Here is an 11415-nt window from a genome sequence, read left to right as displayed (position 1 = left end):
ATCTATCAATAAGAGTCCCTTTCTGTATTGATCCGTCCCTGCACATCCATACACCCCTACAAGTTCATCACAGTCTGTCATATTGATATCTATTATAGAAGAAAAACAAGTAGAATGCTGCCGTGTTTGGATTATGGTTCTCCACATGAAATGGTTGGGAGTATATCAAGAGTACAACTTATTTTATTTTTCTGTGGCTGGTGATGGGGTTTTATTTTTCTATGGCTTGTGATGGGGTTTTATTTTTCTATGGCTGGTGATGAGGTGTTTTCTATGGCTGGTGATGGGGTTTTATTTTTCTATGGCTTGTGATGAGGCGTTTTCTATGGCTGGTGATGAGGTGTTTTCTATGGCTTGTGATGAGGTGTTTTCTATGGCTAGTGATGAGGCGTTTTCTATGGCTGGTGATGAGGCGTTTTCTAAGGCTTGTGATGAGGTGTTTTCTATGGCTGGTGATGAGGCGTTTTCTATGGCTGGTGATGAGGCGTTTTCTATGGCTGGTGATGAGGCGTTTTCTATGGCTGGTGATGAGGTGTTTTCTATGGCTTGTGATGAGGCGTTTTGCTCAGAAGAGCAACAAGGAAAGAAAACAGTACTCTACGACAGGATGTTTGGCCCGTATTGGCAACATTTATTAAAGAGGAAAAATGGTCGATAACACATGACCACGTTTTTAGATTTGTATAAAATGCATTGAAAATGTCCTTGAACAGAGAGAAAACATCCTCAGATTGGTTGGCAGTCCTAGAAGACAGCGTCCCTTAGTGCTGGGTGAGTGTGTATGCTTACAGTGGGAGCCATGGCGATTCTGTCCTGTGTATCTCCCTGTCGCTGCTGTCTTCCTGCCATTGCTCATCTCAGGAACAGGGCTGGCTGGCTACTGCTCCCTCACACAGCAGGGAGTCAGGGGAGAGGGAGTCAGCCTCAGCAGGGGAAGCCGTGTTTAGAGCTCTGTCCCTGGGGTGGTCTGGCCTGCTCTGGCCCTGGTCCTCTGGGTCCGGGTCTTCATCCTCCCCGTCCTGCTGCTGCTGGCTGGGGAAGGGGTGTGAGGAGGCGGCGGAGCTGGTGGAGGGTCCGTCTGCTGACTGGCTGGAGGTCATCTCCTGGGACTGGGAGGTAGAGGGTCCGTCTGCTGACTGGCTGGAGGTCATCTCCTGGGACTGGGAGGTAGAGGGTCCGTCTGCTGACTGGCTGGAGGTCATCTCCTGGGAGCCACCTGAGAGAGGGAGGGAGAAACCTTATTGTCCTCCATCAACGGTAAAATGGAAATGTATCTATTGGATTGTCAACAATGCAGCACATGAAGTTAGTCAGCGTGATTGAGAGGCTCAGCCCGAGCTATCACTGATCTACACAGCTAGCATCCCAAATAACTAGTCATGTGATCAAGATTAGTGATTGTGCCCAGCACCTTGATCAGGACGATCCCCACCAACATGCTCAATCTCAGGTAGTTTTAGATTTTTTTTGGCACTGTCAAAAATGTCCGCCTAAGTGTGATGTAGTGTCTGACCTGTGTGTTGCTGCACGCGGGCCAGTCTCCTCTCTAAGGCTAGCTGTTTGTTTAGTTCTATACGTCTCCGCTGCTCCTCTGTCAGGGAGGGGGCTGGGGTGGAGTGGACCGGACCAGCCTGAGAGGAGAGGAACTGGGAGGGGGCTGGGGTGGAGTGGACCGGACCAGCCTGAGAGGAGAGGAACTGGGAGGGGGCTGGGGTGGAGTGGACCGGACCAGCCTGAGAGGAGAGGAACTGGGAGGGGGCCAGTCCTGGGGGGTTTTCAGCGAAACCCCCGTCTCCAAACGGGTCTGGGTCGTCATGGTTGACGACACGTCCGTCACTCGATGCCACTGCGTCGTCCTCACCTGGACCAATGGAGATGGGTCAGTTATAATGCTGAATCCCAAATCTCATTTTCTAAATCAGTGTACAATTCAGTTCATGACTGCTAGAAATCAATACAAATCTACTACTACATCATATCTATACCCTAGACACTACTACTACTACTACATCATATCTACCCCTAGACACTACTACTACTACTACATCATATCTACCCCCTAGACACTACTACTACTACTACATCATATCTACCCCTAGACACTACTACTACTACTACATCATATCTACCCACTAGACACTACTACTACTACATCATATCTATACCCTAGACACTACTACTACTACATCATATCTATACCCTAGACACTACTACTACTACTACATCATATCTATACCCTAGACACTACTACTACTACTACTACATCATATCTATACCCTAGACACTACTACTACTACATCATATCTACCCCCTAGACACTACTACTACTACTACTACATCATATCTATACCCTAGACACTACTACTACTACTACTACATCATATCTACCCCCTAGACACTACTACTACATCATATCTATACCCTAGACACTACTACTACTACATCATATCTACCCCCTAGACACTACTACTACATCATATCTATACCCTAGACACTACTACTACTACTACATCATATCTACCCCCTAGACACTACTACTACTACTACATCATATCTATACCCTAGACACTACTACTACTACTACATCATATCTATACCCTAGACACTACTACTACTACTACATCATATCTATACCCTAGACACTACTACTACATCATATCTACCCCCTAGACACTACTACTACTACATCATATCTATACCCTAGACACTACTACTACTACTACTACATCATATCTATACCCTAGACACTACTACTACTACTACATATCTATACCCTAGACACTACTACTACTACTACTACATCATATCTACCCCCTAGACACTACTACTACTACTACATCATATCTACCCCCTAGACACTACTACTACTACTACATCATATCTACCCCCTAGACACTACTACTACTACATCATATCTATACCCTAGACACTACTACTACTACTACATAATATCTACCCCCTAGACACTACTACTACTACTACTACATCATATCTATACCCTAGACACTACTACTACTACATCATATCTACCCCCTAGACACTACTACTACTACTACATCATATCTATACCCTAGACACTACTACTACTACTACATCATATCTATACCCTAGACACTACTACTACTACTACATCATATCTATACCCTAGACACTACTACTACTACTACTACATCATATCTATACCCTAGACACTACTACTACTACTACTACTACATCATATCTATACCCTAGACACTACTACTACTACTACTACATCATATCTATACCCTAGACACTACTACTACTACTACATCATATCTATACCCTAGACACTACTACTACTACTACTACTACATCATATCTATACCCTAGACACTACTACTACTACTACTACTACATCATATCTATACCCTAGACACTACTACTACTACTACTACTACTACTACATCATATCTATACCCTAGACACTACTACTACTACATCATATCTATACCCTAGACACTACTACTACTACTACTACTACATCATATCTACCCCCTAGACACTACTACTACTACTACTACATCATATCTATACCCTAGACACTACTACTACTACTACATCATATCTATACCCTAGACACTACTACTACTACATCATATCTATACCCTAGACACTACTACTACATCATATCTATACCCTAGACACTACTACTACTACTACATCATATCTATACCCTAGACACTACTACTACTACTACATCATATCTATACCCTAGACACTACTACTACATCATATCTATACCCTAGACACTACTACTACTACTACATCATATCTACCCCCTAGACACTACTACTACTACTACATCATATCTACCCCCTAGACACTACTACTACTACTACTACATCATATCTATACCCTAGACACTACTACTACATCATATCTACCCCCTAGACACTACTACTACTACTACATCATATCTATACCCTAGACACTACTACTACTACTACATCATATCTATACCCTAGACACTACTACTACTACTACATCATATCTATACCCTAGACACTACTACTACTACTACATCATATCTATACCCTAGACACTACTACTACTACTACTACATCATATCTATACCCTAGACACTACTACATCATATCTACCCCTAGACACTACTACTACTACTACTACATCATATCTATACCCTAGACACTACTACTACTACTACATCATATCTATACCCTAGACACTACTACTACTACTACTACATCATATCTATACCCTAGACACTACTACTACTACTACTACATCATATCTATACCCTAGACACTACTACTACTACTACATCATATCTATACCCTAGACACTACTACTACTACTACATCATATCTATACCCTAGACACTACTACTACTACTACATCATATCTATACCCTAGACACTACTACTACTACTACATCATATCTATACCCTAGACACTACTACTACTACTACTACTACTACTACATCATATCTATACCCTAGACACTACTACTACTACTACATCATATCTATACCCTAGACACTACTACTACTACTACTACATCATATCTACCCCCTAGACACTACTACTACATCATATCTACCCCTAGACACTACTACTACATCATATCTATACCCTAGACACTACTACTACTACATCATATCTACCCCCTAGACACTACTACTACTACTACATCATATCTATACCCTAGACACTACTACTACTACTACTACATCATATCTATACCCTAGACACTACTACTACTACTACATCATATCTATACCCTAGACACTACTACATCATATCTACCCCTAGACACTACTACTACTACTACTACATCATATCTATACCCTAGACACTACTACTACTACTACTACATCATATCTATACCCTAGACACTACTACTACTACTACTACATCATATCTATACCCTAGACACTACTACTACTACATCATATCTATACCCTAGACACTACTACTACTACTACATCATATCTATACCCTAGACACTACTACTACTACTACATCATATCTATACCCTAGACACTACTACTACATCATATCTATACCCTAGACACTACTACTACTACTACATCATATCTATACCCTAGACACTACTACTACTACATCATATCTATACCCTAGACACTACTACTACTACTACATCATATATATACCCTAGACACTACTACTACTACTACTACTACATCATATCTATACCCTAGACACTACTACTACTACTACTACATCATATCTATACCCTAGACACTACTACATCATATCTACCCCCTAGACACTACTACTACTACTACATCATATCTATACCCTAGACACTACTACTACTACTACATCATATCTACCCCTAGACACTACTACTACATCATATCTACCCCTAGACACTACTACTACTACTACTACATCATATCTATACCCTAGACACTACTACTACTACTACATCATATCTATACCCTAGACACTACTACTACTACTACTACATCATATCTATACCCTAGACACTACTACTACTACTACATCATATCTATACCCTAGACACTACTACTACTACTACTACATCATATCTACCCCCTAGACACTACTACTACTATTTTCTAACACTAATGTAGTTAGTGACATTTTCTTCTTACCATCGTTGCCTATGAAGTCTTCATGTATTAACGGCATGTCCAACCGTATTCGCTTGAGACAGGTCTGAGAAATAAAGCAAGAATTCAGATGATCATTCTTACTACTTCCACCCTACATTCATGCTGACTCCACCACACTTCAGGATGTTGATTATAACAACGAGGGTGTATCAGTCTGACCTGGATGTTGATTATAACAACGAGGGTGTATCAGTCTGACCTGGATGTTGATTATAACAACGAGGGTGTATCAGTCTGACCTGGATGTTGATTATAACAACGAGGGTGTATCAGTCTGACCTGGATGTTGATTATAACAACGAGGGTGTATCAGTCTGACCTGGATGTTGATTATAACAACGAGGGTGTATCAGTCTGACCTGGATGTTGATTATAACAACGAGGGTGTATCAGTCTGACCTGGATGTTGATTATAACAACGAGGGTGTATCAGTCTGACCTGGATGTTGATTATAACAACGAGGGTGTATCAGTCTGACCTGGATGTTGATTATAACAACGAGGGTGAATCAGTCTGACCTGGATGTTGATTATAACAACGAGGGTGTATCAGTCTGACCTGGATGTTGATTATAACAACGAGGGTGTATCAGTCTGACCTGGATGTTGATTATAACAACGAGGGTGTATCAGTCTGACCTGGATGTTGATTATAACAACGAGGGTGTATCGGTCTGACCTGGATGTTGATTATAACAACGAGGGTGTTTTAGTCTGACCTGGACTTCTTTCTTGCTGCCTAGTGTCTCCAGTTTGTCTATGAAGTCTTCAAACTGTAGTTTGGGGTACAGCCTGTGAGCCCAGTTCTCCATCCTCTGCATCAGCACCCGCAAGTCCTCAGCCTGGTGGAAAACACACACAAAAACACACCCTTTAGCTACTGTGGGAGTTACCTGGGTAACCTTTTGGCAATCGATGCCTTTCACTTTGAGTAAAAAATAAATAGGCAAAACATACCATCTGCTCAACAGACAATACTTGAATCTGCTGTTAGCTTTACCTCGTGTCCTTTGCCTTTGAAATGAACGTTGTCAAACAGGGTGCGAAGAGCCGGAAGTCCTCTTTCTGATGTCAGCCTGGAGTAAAACATGTTAACAAAAACACTGGCTATTGAACTTCAAGCATCAAACAGCTCTGCAATGTTGCTGCCAAGACAAAGAGAATCCAACAATGATTTGATCATCAAAAGCTTGCAGTTTTTTTTTTACAAACTCCTTTGATTGTTACAGAACAGGGACAATATGCAACAATTCTATTTCATATGAATCTAACTTTCTATGATGTAACTTTTCTCCCATATGGACAAATCTCATGCCTAACTGAGGGGGGTTTTGCCATGGTTAGTTGGACCAAGAGTTACCAATCACTCTCTGAACACAGTCACACAACACACCCACACACAGCCTAGAAACCAGACATTGAATTTCACATCCGGCATAAATGAGCGTTTGGATTAGGAAGGTTCTCTCTCACGACCTCTACAAGCTATAATGTTGAATAGAATTATATTTTAACTTACTTTACCGGTTGTCCGTGTGCTTGGTCCTTCTGCAGGTAGGAATGTGAGGCAATGAGTGTGTTTACATGCACACAAATAAGTCGATATTAAACTGATTATGGCAGAAGATCGAGTATGGTATTAGTAATGTAAACACCTTACTCTGTTTATCTTTAAAATCGGTGTACGGTCATAATCGAAGTAAGCATACGCCAATTAAAACACCAGGTTTTCTGAGCAATCGTTGGAATTATTAGGACATGTAAACACCTTAATCAACATTCCAGTTGTGTGTTTGATCTGTACATGTGTGGACACCAGCCGACCGAGCCTCCCTCTTTAGCACGAGTTAAGTAAGTTAGGAACAACTGAATGTATGGGTCTTGGAAATAGTTTTCACATACAAACTTTACACGTCCGAACTCAGAATCAAATATGCTTCCCAAAAATAACATGTTGACTGTGATAGAAAGTTTATTTTGATTGATGATTTTCTGCATTTATCAGAGTGCTATCAGGTAGCCTGATTTCAGATGTGTCCATTTAAAAAACAGGATTATTAGGGGAATCATTATTTTCGACAAAAGCATGTAAACGTTTTAAAAATCAAACTATTATATTAATCTGACTATCCACAATAAATCACATTATTGTGTGCATGTAACCGTACTCAATATATCCACAGGAAAGTATAATTACACAACTTTTCAAAGCGCTGGTTGTGCTTTCATATTTCTATCACCTGAAGCAAGCGCACAAGATGAAAACATGCATACTAGCCAAGCTGGTGCACCTGATCACATGGTTCTGCGAATGCGTCGGGTGATAGAAATCTGAACGCACTACCAGCGCTTCCAAAAGTTGCCGTAATTATACTTTCCTGTGGATATATTGTCTCACGTTTCTAACCACCAAAAGGACCAACCACACGGACAACCGGTAAAGTATGTGACAATATCATTTTATTCAACATTCTGGCTTGTAGAGGTTGTGAGAGGAAACGTTCCTGATCCAAACGTTAATTTATGCCCGACGTGGAATACAATACAATTCAACGTCAGGCCTCCAGGCTAATACGCACCTACCTCTGAGAGTCCAGTTTAGGCTGTGGTCTCTTGACGCCTCTCCTCTTGGCAGCAGGGACTTCAGCCAACTTGGAGATCTCTCCGTCGCCCTCCCCTGAACAACCATCATGAGATCAATGGAAACCATATCTACCCATTATATATTGTCATTGATTGTCTGTAAGCAGCAAGTCTCCCAGCTGTGTATATAGTGATGATGTCATATCACAGAGTCCGCCAACAGGTTTGTGTTGGGTATTGTGTGTAGCCTGGTCCCAGATCATAAGCATGACAAGCAACCGTAGCAGTTTGCAAAAACAGCACAACCAGATCTGGAAGCAGGCTAGGTACTGTGAGCTATAGTTGTCATTGTCCTCACCGGTAAAAGGATCTCCTCCCTCTCCTGGTGAGAAGGGAGGAGGGAGAGGGGGGAAGGTCTCATCTATGTTGTCATAGTCAGGAATGTCAAACAAGCCGTTCTCCAGTGGATCAACCATGGTTCATCTATCGCTGGGCTCCTGCCGCAAGAAAAGAGGCAGATTAACGTTTGACGTTTTATTGTCGCGTGCACGAGTACAGTGAAATGCCTTTCTTGCAAACTCTTTTCCCAACAATGCAGTAATCAACATCAATATATAGTACTATAAAATAGAACAAAAACACACAAGAAATAGAAATAAGAAGAACACGGGAAAGTAAGTGAGGTATATATACAGCTACCCTAGCTTCACCTAGCTCTCAAACTCTAGGCGGCATTCTGCCTTGTCCCTACAGTTCTCAGACATTAGCTTCGTCCAAGACTGCCTCATGTCAACTACAATCCCGACACTGTGTTTGAATGTTTAGAAATGTCAATAAACATTGCTTGCGTATCGGCGTCCTCCTTAGGACTGATGGCTAAGCTAGCACACAGCGTCCTTCGCTCCTTCGCCGTCGTTAACAGAACTGCGGGAAAACAACTTTTTATTCTTCAAGTTTTATTAGCGAATTGCAACCAACTGACAGGTGCATACACCGCCACCTACTGTACTGGCGTGTGAGGCCGTTCATGACCTATCTAAACCACTATATTCTCTTAACTAACCCTGCATTTCTAATAAAATGAAATAATTCCTTACAAACCTCACTACTCCCATCACCCCACCCACTCTCCATTCCCGTCCAACCTCTCTGACCGTGTTAAACAACCTCTCCTTTTCTACATCATGTATTTCACAAAGTAATAATAATAATCATACATGTCCTCTACCATACTGCCATTGCACATTCCAGTAACATGTTTCCTTATCAATTTCAAAGATGACTTCAATCCCGTATGCCCTAATCTCATCCTACACAACATAACCTCCTCCCTTCTGTTCCCATTATATGACACCATCTCCCGTACATATTTCCTTGTGCTATAAAATGTCTGCCCTTACTCACCCCTGTAGAAGACGCCTTCGTCCAATGACTAATGTATTGGAACTGAGTCATGATCAAGGGCTAAGACATTAGTAACGCTAGCTTCTGCACCTGATTTACAGCCAGTGTCATTCTGAGTTTTACTAGCTAACTAAACGTTAGCCAATAGCTTACCGACTAGTTGGCTCCCATTCTATAACCTACTTAGCCAAGTTAGCGAACTAGCTGCAATAACGTTAGCTACACCAGTCATAGCGTGAGGAGTCAATGTTTACAACACAGACAAACATAACGTCGTAACCCGAACAAAAAGCAAGGCTTCTATTTTTGACTTTATGTTTTGTTTTACCCCATATGTAACTGTGTTGTTTTTTGTTTTTTTATCGCACTGCTTTATCTTGGCCAGGTCGCAGTTGTAAATGAGAACTTGTTCTCAACTGGCTTACCTGGTTAAATAAAGGTGAAATAAAATAAAATAAATAAAATTCTAGATTGATTGGCTAGCAGCTAACTAACCTTCCAGTTTCCATGAGTAACCTAGTTAGCGTGGTAGCTAGCTCCAGCGCTATGTTAGCTAGCTAATTGTTGTTTGCTGTTGGAAACTGATAGATTCAAGAAAATTAAGCGACATCCCATCAACGTGATGCAAAAGTGCATCATAAGACAATGTCGTCCTTAGTATATGGAGAAGAACTATAGCTGGAGCACTTTACCTGAAAATGAACAGCTGCTACCGTATTCTTTCTTTCGACCGCTTGTCTTCTGCCGGGTTTTTGCAATGCACCAATCAACTGCTTGGTTCCTTGTACCAAGAGCCAATCATCTGTTCGTGTTGGCAATAGAAAACGATTTTTTTGTGCATACTGCCCTCTACTGCTCTGGAATGTCATGCAAGTGACTATGTAATGGCAAAAATGTATATTTCCACCTAAATAGACATAGCTACCAAAGTAACTGCTTTTAACAAACTGTTGGCCTATTTTAACTGTATTGTTTCAATCAAAGCACACATTTTGCCTAGTGGCGTGCCACATGAGAGAAATGCGACCATTCGCACAATCATCCTGAAATCTCATAATAAATTAGGTGGTGTTTTTTGTTGTTGTCTTAGAGTAGCGTTATACTATGCTATTATATTCAGTTCCGTTACATATAATACCGTACTAATTACGGAGAGGCTGCATTTTTCCGAATTCTCTGGAACCCTCTTCCCAATAGCTACAAATCTGAGCTTCTGCGCATGTGCAGGATTCTCTACATTACACACAGTCTATGCTCTACTCCTTCGGCTGGCTAGAGAATTACAGGCCACTCTGGCGAATGGTGTCGTTTAATAAAGTTAGATCAATTAATACATGGTCAAAGGTTACCCTCCTCTCTCCTTCGTATTCTTGGCATAGAGATCATGGATATAACCTGTTTTAGTATGGACATTGCCATCATCCACCATCTTAAAATAGTCAACTGGGTGGGGATTCCTATGCATTGTAGCCTCAACAGACGCTATAATGGCAGAGATATAAAGATGAGTCCTCTTTCTAATGCTATGATTCTTGCAGAAACACCCTTTGTGTTACCTCCAGTGGCGACCCCTCATTCATTCTGTTTTGAGCCCCACATTTTTAGCAACAAAAATAAAATACCAAATAGAGGGGGCTTGCCTGTTTTGTATGTGATTTGGTCATTAATATGTGTCACATATCAGTTTGCAAACAATGTAAATATATATATATATATAGAATTGAGTTAATAAAGCGGCATACAGGTCTCTTTGTTGTTTTCTTGAGTAAGGCAGCTCCAAAAT

General features: G+C 41.2%; 1 protein-coding gene across 8 annotated transcripts; it reads right to left on the bottom strand.

The window, feature by feature from the left end:
* Positions 1-603: 603 nt before the first annotated feature.
* On the bottom strand, positions 604-10833 carry LOC311119604 (TIMELESS-interacting protein-like). 8 transcript variants are annotated; one of them, XM_084194278.1, is made up of 8 exons: positions 10325-10833; positions 8587-8725; positions 8229-8322; positions 6646-6721; positions 6365-6487; positions 5625-5688; positions 1514-1861; positions 604-1216 (listed from the first exon to the last, which is right to left on the bottom strand). In XM_084194278.1, the coding sequence occupies exons 2-8, from the start codon at positions 8702-8704 to the stop codon at positions 858-860; spliced, it is 1182 nt and encodes a 393-aa protein (XP_084050404.1). In that variant the 5' UTR covers positions 8705-8725; positions 10325-10833; the 3' UTR covers positions 604-857. The 8 variants fall into 8 exon arrangements, with proteins under 8 accessions (XP_084050404.1, XP_084050408.1, XP_084050402.1 ...); XM_084194282.1 differs by having other exon boundaries at positions 8225-8322; positions 10325-10375; XM_084194276.1 differs by lacking the exon at positions 10325-10833 and adding an exon at positions 8922-9159.
* Positions 10834-11415: the final 582 nt, after the last annotated feature.

This window comes from Coregonus lavaretus (assembly GCF_964263955.1).
Source record: "Coregonus lavaretus genome assembly, contig: HAP1_SCAFFOLD_428, whole genome shotgun sequence".
Taxonomy (NCBI): Eukaryota; Metazoa; Chordata; class Actinopteri; order Salmoniformes; family Salmonidae; genus Coregonus; species Coregonus lavaretus.
This window is presented reverse-complemented; position numbering and strand designations above follow the sequence as displayed.

What these genes read in the sequence shown, in the direction of transcription:
- LOC311119604 (XM_084194278.1), bottom strand. Translation starts at nt 8,704, where the DNA reads ATGGTTGATCCACTGGAGAACGGCTTGTTTGACATTCCTGACTATGAC. An exon ending in CCTAAACTGGACTCTCAGAG is followed by an intron (nt 6,722 to 8,228) that starts GTAGGTGCGTAT and finishes GTTTTACTCCAG; the next exon opens with GCTGACATCAGAAAGAGGAC. An exon ending in GCAGCAAGAAAGAAGTCCAG is followed by an intron (nt 5,689 to 6,364) that starts GTCAGACTAAAA and finishes TTTATTTCTCAG; the next exon opens with ACCTGTCTCAAGCGAATACG.